The sequence below is a fragment of the Rhinoraja longicauda genome, chromosome 12 (assembly GCF_053455715.1).
Source record: "Rhinoraja longicauda isolate Sanriku21f chromosome 12, sRhiLon1.1, whole genome shotgun sequence".
Classification (NCBI taxonomy): domain Eukaryota; kingdom Metazoa; phylum Chordata; class Chondrichthyes; order Rajiformes; family Arhynchobatidae; genus Rhinoraja; species Rhinoraja longicauda.
This window is the reverse complement of record NC_135964.1, coordinates 8,042,343-8,062,218: the sequence shown is the minus strand read 5'-3', so window position 1 is coordinate 8,062,218 and position 19,876 is coordinate 8,042,343. Positions and strand designations below refer to the sequence as shown.

General features: G+C 46.6%; 1 protein-coding gene across 6 annotated transcripts in view; it reads right to left on the bottom strand.

Moving 5' to 3' along the window:
* Positions 1-19,876, bottom strand: part of frmpd4 (FERM and PDZ domain containing 4) — a 583,956-nt gene that overhangs the window by 122,222 nt on the left and 441,858 nt on the right. For all 6 annotated transcript variants that reach the window (XM_078408967.1, XM_078408968.1, XM_078408973.1 and 3 more), the window contains 2 exons: positions 3,330-3,490; positions 1,423-1,525 (listed from right to left, as the gene is read on the bottom strand). In XM_078408967.1, coding sequence (XP_078265093.1) covers positions 1,423-1,525; positions 3,330-3,490 — 264 coding nt within the window. The remainder of the gene's footprint in view (positions 1-1,422; positions 1,526-3,329; positions 3,491-19,876) is intronic.

Here is a 19,876-nt window from a genome sequence, read left to right as displayed (position 1 = left end):
TGACTGGGTAAATGTAAAAATTGTCCCTAGTGGGTGTAGGATAGTGTTAATAGTGTTAGTGTGCGGGGATCGCTGGGCGGCGCGGACTTGGTGGGCCGAAAATGCCTGTTTCCGCGCTGTATATATATGAAATATGAAAAATATGAAAATGTCCTCTGCAATATTGCAGTGGCTTTGTTACTCATGGAGGATGGCAAATGAGGGTTGTGAATCTGGATAATACCACCAAGGTATTTGGCAAGGTACAGTAAAAATCTTGGTGTTGTGCAGTAGCCCGGCAGCTCATACAAGTACAACAGGTCGTACAGAGGAGTAAATAAACACTCTGCAGAATATAGTGTAGCAGCTACAGAGAAAGTGCAGATGAAAGAAATGTGAGTGCCACAAAGAGGTGGGTTGGAGGATCAGGATACGCCCCTTGCACATGGAGGGCTCGTTCATGAATCAGAGAACAGCGGATAACTTGAATCAGGCGGTGTGGGCTTTCAAGCTTTTGTATCTTCTGCTCGACTGCGGAGGGGAGAGGAGAGAATGCGAGTGGCTCATGATTATGTTGGCTGCTTTCACGAAGCATTGTGATGTGTAGACGAGTGCAGTCCTCCAACCTCATCTATTGTATCCGCTGTTCCAGATGTCAACTTCTCTACATCGGAGAGACCAAACGCAGGCTCGGCGATCGTTTCGCTCAACACCTTCGCTCAGTCCGCCTTAACCAACCTGATCTCCCGGTGGCTCAGCACTTCAACTCCCCCTCCCACTCCCAGTCTGACCTTTCTGTCATGGGCCTCCTCCAGTGTCATAGTGAGGCCCACCGCAAATTGGAGGAACAGCACCTCATATTTCGCCTGGGCAGCTTGCACACCAGCGATATGAACATTGACTTCTCTAACTTTAGATAGTTCCTCTGTCCCTCTCTTTCCCTCCCCCTTCCCAGTTCTCCCACTGTCTTCCTGTCTCCAACTACATCCTTTCTTAGTCCTGCCCCCCCCTGACATCAGTCTGAAGAAGGGTCTCGAGCCGAATCGTCACCCATTCCTTCTCTCCTGAGATGCTGCCTGACCTGCTGAGTTACTCCAGCATTTTGTGATACTTCGATTTGTACCAGCATCTGCAGTTATTTTCCTACACGCAGCGCAGTAAATAATGCGTTTTCAAAATAAAAATTGCTTGTCCTCCACACGACAGATTTTTGATAAATGATGACATGGCCAAGTTACAATTTTTAGACACCAATAGCCAACTAATTCAAGTAAGTCATCCAAAATAATGAAGAAATATTCCTTATTCTTTCCAGAAGTATAGCTCCCTCCCCGATCAAGACTTAATACGCCAATCTCACACAACCGTGCACTTGTCATTAAATCATACTGTGGTTTGGGTTGGCTAATGATCAGTAGCCACAGGTAAATGAAAAGCCATTACCTTACAAGGTCGATGACTCTCTCTCGGGGAGCTGTGTTGACAGGTTCATCATTTATCTTTATTATCTGGTCTCCCGGTATCAGCTTGCCTTCAGAGGGCCCACCTGAAAGAATAAGTAAAATGTAATATTAACTCTGTGTGCACATCATGCATATTTAAAAACTCAAGCAGCAACGTTTTCCATTGATTTGAAAATAGGTGCTATAACTAGTTTAGTTGAGTTTAGTTTTTAGAGATACAGCGCGGAAACAGGCCCTTCGGCCAACCGAGTCCGCGCCGCCCAGCGATCCCCGCACATTAACACTATCCTACACCCACTAGGGACAATTTACATTTACACCAAACCAATTAACCTACATACCTGTACGGCTTTGGAGTGTGGAAGGAAACCGAAGATCCTGGAGAAAACCCACGCAGGTCACGGGGGGAACGTACAAACTCCGTACAGACGGCGCCCATAGTCAGGATCGAACCTGTCTCCGGCGCTTCATTCGCTGCAAGGCAGCAACTCTACCGCTGCGTCACCGTGCCGCACATCACTGAATTTATCCTGCTCTTTACTCTTGGAACTGCACGATTTTATTATTGATTCGACTGGCCAGCAATAACAAGTGGGGGATGTCTGTGACAATCTTCCAATCTAGGTCACCCCTTTACATACCAAGTCCCTTACATGTAAATGAGGATCAGTCTTGAGTTACCTCCAGTGGAATTCTTCATACAGTTCGCACGATAAAATGAATTATCTTACTGGATAATTACTGGAGGAGAATTATGAGATGAATTATCTTACTGGATATGAACTATCTGACTGGAGGAGACTCACTGTGATGGATGTTTTTTTTTTTTTTTTGTGTTGGTTTGTGGTTGTGTGTGTTATTGCTTATTTTTATTGCTCTTATTGTTGGACTTGGGGTAATGGAATTTCGTCCAAAAGACTTGTTTTTTTGATGACAATAAAGGTTATTCTGATTCTGATTCTGATTCTGAATTGAGCAATATTCCTGACACTTGAAAATTCCCCTGGTGTAACAATGGAATCTGGAACGATGGCAGGCTTGGTGTCAGGGGATGAGAAGACTTCTTGTTCAGCAGTGAAACTATAAGCTCACCCAGGTCAATGCTGCCTGGTGCAGTCACTAGTCTTTGCCTTGCAACACATATCGAAACAAGAGCCAGAGGAGACCAAGATACTTTCATTCTGCACTTCACCGAAGAATGTTACTGATTGAAGCTTAGAACAAACCTAAGAGAATGGAATGAAGGACCAGAGACAATTTATCCCAGAGCATAGTGAATAATGAAAGGCTTGGATAGATTGGATGTGGAGAGATGTTTCCACTAGTGGGAGAGTCCAGGACCAGAGGTCATAGCCTCAGAATTAAAGGACGTTCCTTTAGGAAGGAGATGAGGTGGAATTTCTTTAGTCAGAGGGTGGTGAATCTGTGGATTTTTTCTTTTTCTTTTTTTTAGAGATACAGCGCGGAAACAGGCCCTTCGGCCCACCGAGTCCGCGCCGCCCAGCGATCCCAGCACACTAACACTATCCTACACACACTAGGGACAATTTTTACATTTACCCAGTCAATTAAACTACATAGCTGTACGTCTTTGGAGTGTGGGAGGAAACCGAAGATCTCAGAGAAAACCCACGCAGGTCACGGGGAGAACGTACAAACTCCGTACAGACGGCGCCCGTAGTCTCAAACGTGTCGTTTCAGGCAGAGATGGATTCTTAATTAGTACGGGTGTCGGGGGGGGGGTTTATGGGGAGAAGGGAAGAGAATGGGGTTAAGAGGGAGAGATAGATCAGCCACGATTGAATGGTGGAGTAGACTTGATGGGCCAAATGGCCTAATTCTGCTCCTATCACGTGTGAATGCAGCCTGCACTGTCCTTGTCCTTACCTGGTGTAACAGAGCGCACTACGACTGGCTTCTCACTGCCCGCGACAAAGCCAAAGCCCAGCACTGGATCCCGCTTCATCTCGATCTTCCGAGTGGTCGGCTGTACGACCTGGTTTCCCTCCGCTCGAGGGTCTTCAAAGCTCGTCGACTGGGTCACATGGCTGGAAGAGAACAACACAACAGAATTCTCAAGCATCGCCACAGTTTCTCTATGTGGATAGTTTGCATTGTGATATTAATGCAGTAATTAGCTGATGAGACAACAGATGTCTGCCAATCCAAAACCAGGCTCAAGCACAAAATATCGTCCAGTTTCGTTTAGTTTAGAGACACAGCGCGGAAACAGGCCCTTCAGCCCACCGAGTCCACACCGACCAGCGATTCCCGCACACTAACACTATTCCACACACACTAGGAACAATTTTTACATTTATACCAGCCCAATTAACCTACAAACCTGTAAGTCTTTGGAGAGTGGGAGGAAACCGGAGCACCCGGAGAAAACCCACGCAGGTCACGGGGAGAACGTACAAACTCCGTACAGACAGCACCCGGAGCCAGGATTGAACCCGGGTCTCTAGCACTGTCGGCGTGTAGGGCAGAACTCTACCGCTGCGCCACCATGCCGCTCACGGCTTTTGATCAAGAAAATGAGATCTACATGTATAAAGTATAAAGAAAATCATTCTGACCTGGAGAAGGTACAGAACCAGCCTGACAACCTGGCCCTTCGGGAATCTGTTTGATTCCAATAAATAACTTACCTGAACTGAGTAACACACTTAGTCAGGTCCCATTGTACGCAGGTGGGGCAGGTGGGGTCCACACAATGCAAAACCACCACTGCTTGACCACAGTCAGACTTCAAGAAAATAAGAGCATAGGTCCCAGGAGCAGGACCAGCCATTCACTACTCCCAGCCTGCTCCCCTAACATCATCATAACTAACATCATCAAGTTAATGGCTGATCCACAATCTCAGCTTTATTTTCTTGGCCTATCTACAGTTAGTAGAGAGTATTGCAAGGGATAACATAAGAAAATAACTGCAGATGCTGGTACAAATCGAAGGTATTTATTCACAAAATGCTGGAGTAACTCAGCAGGTCAGGCAGCATCTCGGGAGAGAAGGAATGGGCGACGTTTCGGGTCGAGACCCTTCTTCAGACTGATGTCAGGGGGGCGGGACAAAGGAAGGATATAGGTGGAGACAGGAAGATAGAGGGAGATCTGGGAAGGGGGAGGGGAAGAGAGGGTCAGAGGAACTATCTAAAGTTGGAGAAGTCGATGTTCATACCGCTGGGCTGCAAGCTGCCCAGGCGAAATATGAGGTGCTGTTCCTCCAATTTCCGGTGGGACTCACTATGGCACTGGAGGAGGCCCATGACAGAAATGTCAGACTGGGAATGGGAGGGGGAGTTGAAGTGCTCGGCCACCAGGAGATCAGATTGGTTAACACGGACCGAGCGCAGGTGTTGAGCGAAGCGATCGCCGAGCCTGCGCTTGGTTTCGCCGATGTAAATAAGCTGACACCTGGAGCAGCGGATGCAATAGATGAGGTTGGAGGAGGTGCAGGTGAACCTCTGTCTCACCTGGAAAGAATGTCGAAATCTTTTGTTGAAATTGCAAGGGATAAGATATACGTGCATTTAAGTAGACACGGTCTGACTAGGGAGAGTCAGCAGGGTTTTGTACGTGGGAGATTGTGTCTCACGAATCTGATTGAGTTTTTTGACGATGTGACCAAAAGGATTGATGAGGGCAGAGCTGTGGACGTTGTACAAATGGATTTCAGCAAGGCTTTTGACAAGGTGCCACATGGTAGGCTGCTCTGGAAGGGCGGATCGCATGGAATCCCAGAAGAGATAGCTGAGTGGGTAGAAAATTGGCCTCATGGAAGGAAGCAGAGGGTGATGGTGGAAGGTTGCTTTTCAGACTGGACGCCTGTGACCAGTGGTGTGCCTCAGGTTTCGGTGCTGGGCCCATTGCTGATTGTCATCGATATAAATGATTTGGATGAGAATGTGCATGGCAAAATTAGCAAGGTTGCAGATATACAAAGGTGGGTGGTATTGTAGATAGTGAAGATGGCTGTCCAAGATTGCAGCAGGATCTTGATCGGTTGGGCCGGTGGGCTGAGGAATGGTTGGTAGAATTGAATACAGAGAAATGTGAGGTGTTGCATTTTGGAAAGTCTGACATGGGCAGGACCTACACAGTGAATGGTAGGGCTCTGGGGAGTGTTGTAGAGCAGAGGGATCCAGGAGTGCAGGTGCATGGTTCCTTGAAAGTGGAGTCGCAGGTAGATAGGGTGATCAAAAAGGCTTTTGGCACATTGACCTTCATCAGTCAGAGTATTGAGTATAGAAGTTGGAAGGTCACGTTACAGTTGTACAAGACATTGGTGAGGTCGCATTTAGAGTAATGTGTTCATTTTTGCTCACCATGGTACAGAAAAGTCACTGTCAAGATGGAAAAGGGTGCAGAGAAGAGTCACAAGGATTTTGCCAGGACTCGATGCCCTGAGATATAGAGAGAGGCTGAGCAGGCTAGGACTTTATTTCTTGGAGTGCAGAAGGATAAGGGGTGATCTTATAGAGGTGTGTAAAATCATGAGAAGAATAGATCAGGTAAATGCACAGAGTCTTTTAGACAATAGACAATAGACAATAGTTGCAGGAGTAGGCCATTCGGCCCTTCGAGCCAGCACCACCATTCAATGTGATCATGGCTGATCATTCTCAATCAGTACCCCGTTCCTGCCTTCTCCCCATACCTCCTGACTCCGCTATCCTTAAGAGCTCTATCTAGCTCTCTCTTGAATGCATTCAGAGAACTGGCCTCCACTGCCTTCTTTTACCCAGAGTAGGGGAATTGAGAACTCAACTATGTATGCTCTGAGCACCCATAGCCACTGCTCTGCATTTTCACGCACTGCTGTGTTTAAGTGTTAGACTTGTGTAATCATGCATCGTGATCCAATAATATGATTTACAGAGCAATTCGGTGTTCATCTCAAATGCAGTAAATTCCCAATCATTAAACGATGGACTGTGTGATAAATTTCCGTCACACCGTGCCTGACACACCTGTGCTCCATGATAACATTGCGAGGCCAGGACTTCTTGAGTTTACAGAAAATCAAGAATTCACCGTAGCATTCTTTCACAGTTTATACTGGTTTAAATAACAGTGGAGGTGCACAGCCATTGGAACAATTGCACATGAATTAGATCAAAGACTTGGTTACAGCAATGTTTCTGACCAGTCCACATTTTGTATGGGTACTGGAACAAGCAGAGCATAAGACCCATGCTACAATGCAGGGGAATTTGAATTACTTTGTAACATACATTGGGAGGACAATGTGTGAGTCCCCTATGACTTGATCTCAGTCTCATGCCAGTGTCACCAACTTCCAATTGCTGTTGTGCATTACCGCTGGGCCCCACCTAAAGCTACGTGACTCTGATTAAAGTCAGCCTTAACCTCTTAATGCAAAATGCATAGTCCATAGAGCTCAGAGGACCATCGGAACACAGCTATCAGGCTTGGAGGACATCTACAACACACGATGCCTCAGAAACGCCACCAGCATCCACAAAGACTCTTCACACCCCTGCAACAGTCTGTTCGGAATTCTACCATTGGGCAGATGCTACAAGGCCTTCTACGCCTGCACCTCCAGACTCAGGAACAGCTTCATCCCCAGGGCCATAGCTGCTAAGAACCGGTCCTGCTGAGCCGGATGGTCACATCGCACAGCGAACCGGCACAGATCTACTTGAACTTTATACTGTTTTACATCTGTTTCTAATTTTGTTTCACTGGGTTGTAGAAATTTATATTGATTAGCTAATTAATTTATTGCATCGTATGGAAGGCGCATTCCCAATCTCGTTGTACCCCTGTACAATGACAATAAAGATATATTGTATTGCATTTTGTCAGGGCTAGGCATTAGGACGCATTTCAGAGATCTTCTGAGATGGTTGGTAGGTAGGGCTGGGAGGGAGAATTCCAATGATAACCCACAGACTCTGACCAACGCATGTTAGAGGTGAGAAGTCCAGGTATATGCTGAGCTGGCAGCGAGAGCTGTGAGGTTAATGAAGGGCGCAAAGCACATGGGATCTGGGTGCAGGGGGTGCAAACAAAACCTTAATTCCAGGCATCTTGAGATGTTCTCCCAGCTTCCCACATGGAGCTAGCTGCTTGGACACTTGTCTGATCATCACTCATTCTCACTGGATTATGTCCACTCTTGCGGTTTCAGAAAATGTCAGGAGAGTGATGCTGCCAGTTGGATAGTTGGGATTGAGTGGGCAGCAAGGCGGTGCAGCGGAAGAGCTGCTGCCTTACAGCGCCAGATACCCGGGCTCCATCCTGACCATGGGTGCTTGTCTGTACGGAGTTTGTACATTCTTCCCGTGACCAGTGTGGGTTTTCTCTGAAATCTTTGGTTTCCTCACACACTCCAAATACGTACAGGCTTGTCGGTTAATTGTTTTAGTTTAGTTTAGTTTAGTTTAGAGATACAGTGCGGAAACAGGCCCTGTCAGCCCACCGGGTCCACACCGACCAGCGATGCCCGGACATTAACACTGTCCAATACCCACTAGGGACAATTTTTACATTTACCCAGCCAATTAACCTACAAACCTGTACGTCTTTGGAGTGTGGGAGGAAACCGAAGATCTCGGAGAAATCCCACGCAGGTCACGGGGAGAACATACAAACTCCGTACAGACGGCGCCCGTAGTCAGGATCGAACCCGGGTCTCCGGCGTTGCATTCGCTGTAAGGCAGCAACTCTACCGCTGCGCCACCGTGCCACCGTACCAATTGGCTTGGTATAAATGTAAAAAATTGTCCCTCGTGTGTCGGAATAGTATTAATGTGCGCGGATCGCTGGTTGGTGCGGACTCGGTGGGCCGAGGGGCCTGTTTCTGTGCTAAATCTCTAAACTAAGCTAAACTAAATTAACAGGTCCTCCTGTTGATCTGTGGGGAAAATGTCCACCATTGCCTCGCTATTTTACATCTCCCGCTGCATGCATGTCAGCTCGAAGTGATAACTGGTCTCTCAGATTCCAGTCCGAAGAGATAACATGCATAATTCATTGGTGCAAAAGCTGACACTGCTGGTAAATTTGTAATATTCATTTATTCATAAAATTTATACAACTAACGTAATTCATTTCTTCACAGATGGAAGATATATGAAATATTACGTTAAGCTTCAGCGAGGGAAATATCCTCAGTGTGTGTGCGAGAAAGCATCACAAACATTAAGACAATGCAGAAATAAAAACAGAGTCGCAGAACATACCCAGCGGTCAATAAGGTCAATGAACTTTTATTACAATTGCCATCTATAAACTAAAACTCTTGTTTGTTTGTTTGTTTGTTCCTGAACTACAGCCAAAACGGTACACGATAGCGCAACAATTTTAGGCCCACCTTACTCACCGTCGTCCCTCTGGTGCTAATGGAAGTTTCATTGATATCGGTGTTATATTTTTTGTAATTCACATTTTAAAGTTTAAATCTATCTCCTATGGGTGGAGGGAGAGAAGGAGGGAAGGGAAGGGGTGGATGGAGTGGGGGTGGAGGGAGGGAGGGGGAGGAGGGAGGATTAGGGGGGTTGAGATGGATGGAGTGAGGGGGAGGGGAAGGGGGTTGAGAGGGATGGAGTGGGGGGTGGGGAAGGGGAGGGGGTGGAGGGAGGGGAGTGGAGGGAGGGGGTGGAGGGAGGGGGGAGGGAGGGAGGGAAGGAGGGGGGAGTGGCAGGAGGGATGGGGAGGGGAGTGGAGGGGAGGGGGGAAGGTGGGGGTGAGAGGGGAGGGGGGGAAGGAGAGGGTGCTGCACCAATGCAGGAGAGGTTTGGGCCCACTTGGTCTAGCTCCAAATAAAATCTACAACATATTGGAAATAGTTAACAGTTCTAATGATAATGTTAAGAAAATAACTACAGATGCTGGTACAAATCGAAGGTATTTATTCACAAAATGCTGGAGTAATTCAGCAGGTCAGGCAGCATCTCAGGAGAGAAGGAATGGGTGACGTTTCGGGTCGAGACCCTTCTTCAGACTAATGATAACTCATTGAACTGAAACGCTGATGCTGTTTTGCCCTGCACAATGCTACCTGATCTGCTGAGTTTCCCAATGTTTTCTGTTTCCATTTCAGATTTCCATCATTCATAATGTTTGAATTTGTGCCTAAATTCTTGTCCATTATACAGCATGCAACATAGTGGGAAATCAATTTCCCCAATGCAAAAACTTACATATGCTTTGCGTGTCGGAACACAGTGGTTGTCGAAGGTGGGTGTAGGAGCAGAGTGGTTTGATTAATACTGGATTAACATTCAGTGGTTAGATTACTGCACTAACATTCAAAGCTGTTCCTCCATTTTGTGTTCGTTCCTTCCGCTTCTCCAGATTGTGTGCGGGGCTCACTCTGTTCCAGTGAACCTGCACATAAACTGGAAGAGCATATTCCTCGTGGATAACCTACAGCCGAACCGTACGAGCGATGAAATTTCATTTTTTTAACTAATACCCCCCTACCACCTCTTCTGGCCCCTCCCCGCCCCAGTAAGCACATGCTTCTCCCACTATCTTCCACCACCCTGGTCTTCCATCACCCTGGCGGCACGGTAGCGCAGCGGTAGAGTTGCTGCTTTACAGCGAATGCAGCGCCGGAGACTCAGGTTCGATCCTGACTACGGGTGCTGCACTGTAAGGAGTTTGTACGTTCTCCCCGTGACCTGCGTGGGTTTTCTCCGAGATCTTCGGTTTCCTCCCACACTCCAAAGACGTACAGGTTTGTAGGTTAATTGGCTGGGCAAATGTAAAAATTGTCCCTAGTGTGTGTAGGATAGTGTTACTGTACGGGGATCGCTGGGCGGCACGGACTTGGTGGGCCGAAAAGGCCTGTTTCCGGCTGTATATATATGATAAGATATGATATGATCGTACTCCTTTCCCCTCCACTGCACGCATATGTTCCATCGCCAAATCCTATATTTCCCCTTTATTCCTTCCATCCACACTCTTCCATAGAAAACAGGTGTAGGCCATTCGGCCCTTCGAGCCAGCACTGCCATTCAATATGATCATGGCTGATCATCCAAAATCAGTACCCCGTTCCTGCTTTCTCCCCATATCCCCTGATTCCATTAGCCCTAAGAGCTATATCTAACTCTCTTTTGAAGACATCCAGTGAATTGGCCTCCACTGCCTTCTGTGGCAGAGAATTCCACAGGTTCACAACTCTCTGGGTGAAAAAGTTTTTCCTCACCTCAGTCCTCCACCTTCCACCCACATCCCTCCCTCACTCACCTCAGTCCTCCACCTTCCACCCACATCCCTCCCTCACTCACCTCAGTCCTCCACCTTCCACCCACATCCCTCCCTCACTCACCTCAGTCCTCCACCTTCCACCCACATCCCTCCCTCACTCACCTCAGTCCTCCACCTTCCACCCACATCCACCCCTCACTCACGTCCCTTTTGTCTTGTTTTCACTTCCAGCCTTTGTCCCTTACACCACCCTTCTGCCCATCAATCCCCTCACCTGTATCCACCTATCACTTGCCAACGGTAGACACAAAATGCTGGAGTAACTCAGCGGGTCAGGCAGCATGTCTGGAGAGAAGACCCAGAAGGGTCTCGACCCGAAACGTCACCCATTCCTTCTCTCCAGACACGCTGCCTGACCCGCTGAGTTACTCCAGCATTTTGTGTCTACCTTCGATTTGAACCAGCATCTGCAGTTTTTTTCCTATCACTTGCTATGCTTTGCCGCACCCCACCTCTCTCTTCTTCAGCATTCTCCAACCAACTCCATCAATCTGAAGAAGGGTCTCAACCCGAAACATCATCTGTCTATTCCCTCCACAAAAACCCACCTGACCTGCTGAGTTCCTCCAGCGCTTTATGTTTTTGAAAAATGGTTCAAGCCTAAACCAAACAAAGGTTTAAATGTGCAGAGTTTTCATAAGTGTCGTCCAGCATCTAGTTACCCCATCAATGACATGACTTATGCTGGCATACAAAGTATAGGTTTGAGAGGTTGTTTTCAGTGACAATGGCAGAAAGTGGAGAGTGGAGTGGAATCACTAGGAACATTACTGTGTGATAGTGCAGGGTGCAGGGTAGTTTAATTAGGGGAACATAGATTCGTTTTAGTTTAGTTTAGTTTAGTTTAGAGACACAGCGTGGAAACAGGCCCTTCCACCCACCGTGTCCGCACCAACCAGCGATCCCCCCACACTTACACTATCCTGCAAACACTGTGGACAATTTACAATTATACCAAGCCAATTAACCTACAAACCTCTACGTCCTTCGAGTGCGGGAGGAAACCGAAGATCTCGGAGAAAACCCACGTGGTCGCGGGGAGAACTTACAAACTCCGCACAGGCAGCGCCCGTAGTCGGGATTGAACCCACGTCTCTGGCACTGAAAGCGCCGTGAAACAGCAACTCTACCGCTGCGCCACCGCGCCGCCCTTGAGGGACTGTGAAAATTATTCCATAATTTAGTTTCGTTTCGTTTCATCTAGTTCAGCTTGGAAACAAGCCATTCGGCCCACCGAGTCCGCGCCGACCAGCGATCCCCACACATTAACACCACCCTACACACACTAGGGAAGATTTTGTGCATTTATATCAAGCCAATTTACCTACAACCCTGTACATCTTTGCATGCGCACAGAATAGAGCTCTTAAGGATAGCGGAGTCAGGGGGTATGGGGATTTCACTTGGATTTGAATTCTGAATTACATGATCAGATAACACTGGAATTTAGAAAGATGAGAGGGGATCTTATCGAAACGTATGATTATTAAGGGGTTGGACACCTTAGAGGCAGGAAACATGTTCCCAATGTTGGGGGAGTCCAGAACCAAGGGCCACAGTTTAAGAATAAGGGGTAGGCCATTTAGAACGGAGATGAGGAAAAACTTTTTCAGTCAGAGAGTTGTAAATCTGTGGAATTCTCTGCCTCAGAAGGCAGTGGAGGCCAATTCTCTGAATGTATTCCAGGATAGCAGAGTCAGGGGGTATGGGGAGAAGCCAGGAACGGGGTACTGATTGAGAATGATCAGCCATGATCACATTGAATGGTGGTGCTGGCTCGAAGGGCCGAATGGCCTCCTCCTGCACCTATTGTCTATTGTCTATAATGCAGACGTCAGTGTGGAGTGGAAGCTCACATCGGAACTCACAGGAAGGAAATGTCAGCAAATTAACAAGTACATCATGAACCATACACCATAAAACTCCTGAGATGTACTTAATGTCATCACGGCTCCTCTCAGGATAGTTCTACCACCTTAATAAGTGCTGTCAGCCAACAACTTAACAACACATAATGTGCCCCTGATCAAATGCAGCGGCACAGACCATAAAACCCATAAACTCCCTGGGAGGAGTTCCAGCTGAAATCTAATCTCATTGCTCAAAGATCATGACGAACCCAAATGACGTTTTCACGAGATGCAACATAATTTTGATCTCCAAATCCAGACACCCAGGCACCTGAGACTCTCCATTTTACTGCATCTTGGAGCTACTGACTATCCCGCGGTCTTGGCTTAAGCTCAGGGGTGACCGCGCTTTTGCGGTTGCAGCTCCTAGACTGTGGAACAGCATCCCTCTCCCCATCAGAACTGCCCCCTCCATCGACTCCTTTAAGTCCAGGCTCAAAACCTATTTCTACTCCCTAGCGTTTGAGGCCCTCTGAGGGGGCGCTGTGAACTGTTTATGTATGTGCTGTTATGTTTGTGTGCCAACGTATGTTCGTTTCTTAGTACCTGAACTGATGTACAGCACTTTGGTCAACGTGGGTTTTTTTAAAATGTGCTATACAAATAAAATTGGCTTGACTTGACTTGACTTGCATCTGCAAGGAGCTGACAAATAACACAGCTATCAAAGGGATCACAAAATGCTGGAATAACTCAGCGGGTCAGGCAGCATCTCAGGAGAGAAGGAATGGGTGACGTTTCGGGTCGAGACCCTTCTTCAGACTAAAGAAGAGTCTCGACCCGAAACGTCACCCATTCCTCTCCTGAGATGCTGCCTGACCCGCTGAGTTACTCCAGCATTTTGTGATACCTTCGATTTGTACCAGCATCTGCAGTTATTTTCCGACACAATAATGCAGCTATCGATCGGCACAGGAAGCAAACATCCATTGCCGTGGCAGTGCTTATATTAAAGAAATTATCAAACTATCAAAGGTGTAGCTAGCAAATGTGTTTCCGTTTCAGTAAATCCGTCAGCTAACCAAAATGTGGCTGCACCAGCTACTTGCAGATCTCGAACAATAAGAAATCTCTAGAAATTAATTAGTAATTTAATAGGTTGAACATTTGGAAACAGTTGTGAATCAGAGTTCTTTCTACATCCATTACCGGATGTAGCCAACCCTGCCAGTTGATCAGGTAGCTCTGGTTCAGAGAAGGTTGATCCAAGTGTTTGATGTTGTTGCGTAAGGTTTCACAGATAAATACTCACAACACAATAATCTTTGGGCCTGTCACGATATCAGTTGCAGCAGCTCAAGGTTTAGAAAAAAGTGAAATTAAAAAAAAGTCACACTAGATATGGCAGGCCACTCAAAAGACAAGATTGCAGGTCACATAAACAACATGGGGAAGTTAATAATCATATCTCGGGCACCAATATCCCTCTTAAAGTTCACGTTCACAAGTTCTAGGAGCAGAATAAGGCCATTCAGCCCGTCAAGTCGACTCCGCCATTCAATCATGGCTGATCTATTTTTCCATTTCCCCCATTCCTCTGACTTCACCCCATAAACCCTGACATCCTTACTAATAAAAAATCTGTCAATCTCCACCGTACAAATACCCATTGACTTGGCCTCCACAGCCAGCTGTGGCAATGAACTCCACAGATTCACCACCAAAGTTCTGATGATACCTTTGGTTTAATTTTAATTTATTGTCAACTGGGACCAACGAGGAACATTCAAGATTCTTACACATTATGTTGTGGACAGTAAGATTTCCATATAGTTCACAGAGCAGAATGGTCTGTGTCTTTGAGGTCCTGTATCATTTGGTAGTGAGATTAAATAATGATCATTAAAAATTATTTTAAAAATCTAATTAAAAAAAGCATTTATTAGCTTTGGATTAAATCCAAACTTCAGAGCCAGCACTGAAATAATACTTTCAGCATGGTGGTTTATGGTGTGAATTGATTGAACTACTGTTAGTCATCCATTGATCCCTCTTTTTCTGACTGTTACTGACTTTAGAGCTGAGATTTAAATAACTTTATTTATATGCTGTAACTGTAATTCTTTTTTGTGCACAACCCGCAGGCATTGCCACTTTCATTTCACTGCACATCGTGTATGTGTATGTGACAAATAAATTTGACTTGACTTGACTTGCCGGTTAGCTTTTGGCATAACTGGGAATAAATACAGACGATAGACACAAAGTGCTGGAGTAACTCAGCGGGACAGGCAGCATCTCTGGATAGGACGATTCGGGCCGAGACACGTCTTCAGTCCGTGAGTCGGGGGAGAGGGAGACACAGATATGGAAAGGCAACGAGAGATCAAAGGGGACGAGATCAAGGAAAATGTGGAATGGATCATTGTTGGCTATGGGGAAGGTGACAACGAAGCATACACAGATAAAATTTAATCAGGAGGACCATCCAGAGAACTAGGATGGGGAAGGGATGGGGAGAGAGGAAAAGCAGGGGTTACTGGAAGTTAAAGTCAATGTTCATACCGCTGGATTATAGGCTGCTCAAGCGAAATACAACGTCCAAGTTAAATACAGGTCACTGAGACAGGGCTAAGGCTCCCAATTTTAAGTGGATCTCAACCCCCACATAAATTGGGGTTTTAACCACAGACCAGATGAAGCAGTTAGGAATCCAAGGGGAGGTTTGTGTCACAGAGTCCAGCATCATGTCAATGCTCCGACCTCAATCCATCCACGTTAAAGTGGATGGAGGATGGAGGATGGTGGGGGATAAACTGGAAATGGGAGCAGCAGTGATATTATTTGGGATGCGGGGTATCTTGATATCTAATGGAGTTTCACGAATTTCAATTCTGTGGCATTCGGTGTACTTTCCATTTCACTGACACATTATTTCTCTGCTCAATTGATCCCCGATATCATCATCCCACCCCTGTAGACAGCTGCCCAGATCATTGAAAGCACCTCAGCCATTCCCCCTTGCCTACAGACATTTGAATAAGGCCTGATTACAACACCTAAATCCACACGACCACCCACTGATGTTATTGGGAGTGGACACTTTTCCTTTGAGCCATTCAATTCGCCAGAGGGAATTAAATTCAGGCCTGTGGAAACAGAGACAAGGGTGTCTCGGTCTGACAGGCATTTTCTCTTCGCAGATGCCAACCGTCCAATTCAGTATTCTCAGCATTACAGGAATTTATTCTGCTGTTTTTAAAAAAAATTGTGCACTCCTGCAGTGCATCAATCCCTCAGTACGAGAGAGGACACAACTTAGTTTGCAGGAGGACTTGAACTCACAACCTTCTGACTGTCAGGCAAGGATCTACCCACTGTGCCATGTCCAAGCTGCCTACCCCTTTTCCGGGGTTACATCCGTGCCCGGGTGGTGTTGGAGAGGGACTACGCGCTGTCCACGGGCACCCTGGGGGATTTCCGGTACCTCTGGGCACCGCGGGGGATTGGATGTATCCAGGATGGGGATTGTAATATAATTGTATAATAGTTTCAATTGGTATATTTGTTAGTATAGTATTCTGGTGGTGGGTTCTGTTTTGGTTTTATTGTATTGTATATATTATTTTAATATTTGAATAAATATTTTTGATTTAAAAAAAACCCAAACTGTGCCATGTCCAAGCATAGACTGAAGCTACAATTCATGCCCTGACAACGAGGCATTGTAATGGAGGTGGAACATGGCACATGGGTGCAGATGATTGCCGTGAAAAACTAATTCAGCCTGCTTGAAGCGAGATTAAAATCAGCAGGTTGAAAACAATCGTCTAATTTGACTGATCAATAAGCAACCACGCGTCACAGTTCCTCCCGCAGTGCTGTGGAGTTCATGAGTCACCTGCAGCTGATGAATCATGTGCAGTTTTCCCCATCGGCACCTCTTGAAGGCTACCGGCCGTAGCCCCCCCCCCCCCCCCCCCCATCGACAAGCTGGGCCATGAAGCGAGGGGGTAAGACCCCTCTCACCCTGGCCACAAACTCTGTGAGCTCCTCCCCCTCTAGGAGGCGACTCCAGACCATCAAAAACCAAGTCCGTTTAAAAAGAGCGTCAAAGGGATGCTAGCAGTCAGTCAGTAAAGGTCGGGGGAGCAGGAGCAAGGACGACCGTTGGCTGAAAGAAAGTAAGTGTTAATTGAAGGTAAAAAGTTCATTTAAAAAGAGCGCCAAAAGGACGCTAGCAGTCAGTCAGTAAAGGTCGGGGGAGCAGGAGCAAGGACGACCCTGGACTGAAAGAAAGTAAGTGTTAATTGAAGGTAAAAAGTCTGTTTAAAAAGAGCGCCAAAGGGACGCTAGCAGTCATTCAGTGAAGCGCATACCTCCAAGCTCATCAGGAAGGCAGGATAGAAGTGAGTACGTGGATTGGCGGATCAATTAAATTTGAAGTTTGGTAAATTGGCCAATTAGACAATTTAGTGACTGGTATAAACAAGGCTTGCACAAGGGAAACGGCCCTTTGGAGGGAAGTGCCCTGTGGGAAAAGTGCCCTGTGGGAAAAGTGCCCTGTGGGAAAAGTGCGAGTCTTTGGCTGCGAGTCTTTGGCCAGGAGGCTGAGGTCAGGAGGTTTCACTTGTTTTTGAGCCTGAATTGTTTTTGACTTCACTAAAGTAATGGCGGACAAGTTGGTGCAGTGTGTTTCCTGCAGGATGTGGGAAGGTAGAGACACCATTGGAGCTTCTGGGAGCTACACCTGCAAGAACTGTGTCCAGGTGCAGCTCCTGAATGGACGTGTGGTGGAGTTGGAAAGGCAGCTGGATGACCTCAGGGCCATCCGGCAATGCGAGAGTTTTCTTGACAGGACCTACTGTGAGGCTGTCACGCCAAGGGTCCAGGTCGAGTGAATGTCGGAGACTGTTTCAAAGGGGAGTGAACTACAGGAGACCCCGGTGGCTGTGCCTATTGCAAACAGGTACACCCTCTTGGGAGCTGTCGGGACGCACAACGAGATCTGGGTATCCTAGTGCATCAGTCACTGTAAGGAAGCAAGCAGGTACAGCAGGCAGTGAAGAAAGCCAATGGAATGTTGGCCTTCATAACAAGAGGAGTTGAGTATAGGAGCAAAGAGGTCCTTCTGCAGTTGTACAGGGCCCTAGTGAGACTGCACCCGGAGTACTGTGTGCAGTTTTGGTCTCCAAATTTGAGGAAGGATATTCTTGCTATTGAGGGTGTGCAGCGTAGGTTTACTAGGTTAATTCCCGGAATGGCGGGACTGTCATATGTTGAAAGACTGGAGCGACTAGACTTGTATACACTGGAATTTAGAAGGATGAGAGGAGATCTTATCGAAACGTATAAGATTATTAAGGGGTTGGACACGTTAGAGGCAGGAAACATGTTCCCAATGTTGGGGGAGTCCAGAACCAGGGACCACAGTTTAAGAATAAGGGGTAGGCCATTTAGAACGGAGATGAGGAAAATCTTTTTCAGTCAGAGTGTTGTAAATCTGTGGAATTCTCTGCCTCAGAAGGCATTGGAGGCCAATTCTCTGAATGCATCCAAGAGAGAGCTAGATAGAGCTCTTAAGGATAGCGGAGTCAGGGGGTATGGGGAGAAGGTAGGAACGGGGTACTGATTGAGAATGATCAGCCATGATCACATTGAATGGCGGTGCTGGCTCGAGGGGCCGAATGGCCTCCTCCTGCACCTATTGTCTATTATCTATTGTCCACATCCAGACACAAAAACAGCTTCTTCCCATGAGTGGTTGCTCTGCTTAACAGCCACACTACACCACTACATTCTGGTCTGGAAGCCAAACACATGAACTCTCCAACTGCACTTTAAATATGTACATGGGCAATATATAGCAAAGCTGCCCCTTTTTACTCTTGCATTTTATTTTTACATTTTTTAATTGTAATGTTTTTTTATTGTCTGCTGTATATTGTTTTTGTACCATGTGCAGGCAAAGCACCAAGTCATATTCCTTGTTTGTGTATATACATGGCCAATAAATTGACCTGATTCTGATTCAGATTCCTGCAGCAGTGCCCACTGACTATTCACAGTGCTCCTGATGTTAAATTATACCTAGATTTGGTGTTATCTTGTACCTTGTACCTTGTGGTCATCACTTCCGAAGAGTCCACCAGGGACTACACTGGATGTATCCGACACCCACCAGGGACAATTTGTAACACTATCCTACACCCACTAAGAACAATTTTTACATTTGCTCAGCCAATTAACCTACAAACCTGCACGTCTTTGGAGTGTGGGAGGAAACCGAAGATCCCGGAGAAAACCCACGCAGGTCACGGGGAGAACGTACAAACTCCGTACAGACGGCGCCCGTAGTCAGGGTTGAACCCGGGTCTCCGGCGCTGTATTCGCTGTAAGGCAGCAACTCTACCGCTTCGCCACCGTGACCGCAATGTTCCTACTCACAAAATGCTGGAGTAACTCAGCAGGTCAGGCAGCATCTCGGGAGAGAAGGAATGGGCGACGTAGTTGCTGCCTTACAGCGAATACAGTGCCGGAGACTCGGGTTCGACCCTGACTACTGGCGCTGTCTGTACGGAGTTTGTACGTTTTCCCCGTGACCTGCGTGGGTTTTCTCCGGGATCTTCAGTTTCCTCCCACACTCCAAAGACGTACAGGTTTGTAGGTTAATTGGCTGGGTAAATGTAAAAATTGTTCCTAGTGGGTGTAGGATAGTGTTACAAATTGTCCATAGTGGGTGTAGGAATGGGAGACTCTCCTAAAATGTCCTTGTTTACATTTTATCTCTGCTTTGTTGTTATCTTCTCCTAGCTTACAATGATCTATTCTACATTTTCCTTGATCTCCATCCCCTTTCTCTCATTTTCACACCTTACACTTCCTTATCTCTGTATCTCCCTCTCCTCCGATTCAGTCTGAAGAAGGGTCTCGACCCGAAACGTCGCCCATTCCTTCTCTCCTGAGATGCTGCTTGACCTGCTGAGTTACTCCAGCATTTTGTGAATACATACCTTCGATTTGTACCAGCATCTGCAGTTATTTTCTTACGCAATGTTCCTACAGATGATTTCATCTAGCCAATAAAATGTTAAATATTGAATACTGAGAGAGCCATTCTCTGCACCTTCAACAGGTAACTTGCAAAGCTGAAGTAAAATGGTGCTGGGGCTTAAGGGGCTTGAAAACATATATTACTTTCATTAGTTTGAATCTTACTGTTCAAATTAATGAAATAAATTATGAGTGGCTGTTCAGAAGGCTGTTCACCTGCTCGGTGCCATCTGAAATCCCAGGCTCATACTCCAAAGACGAGAATATAAATACAAA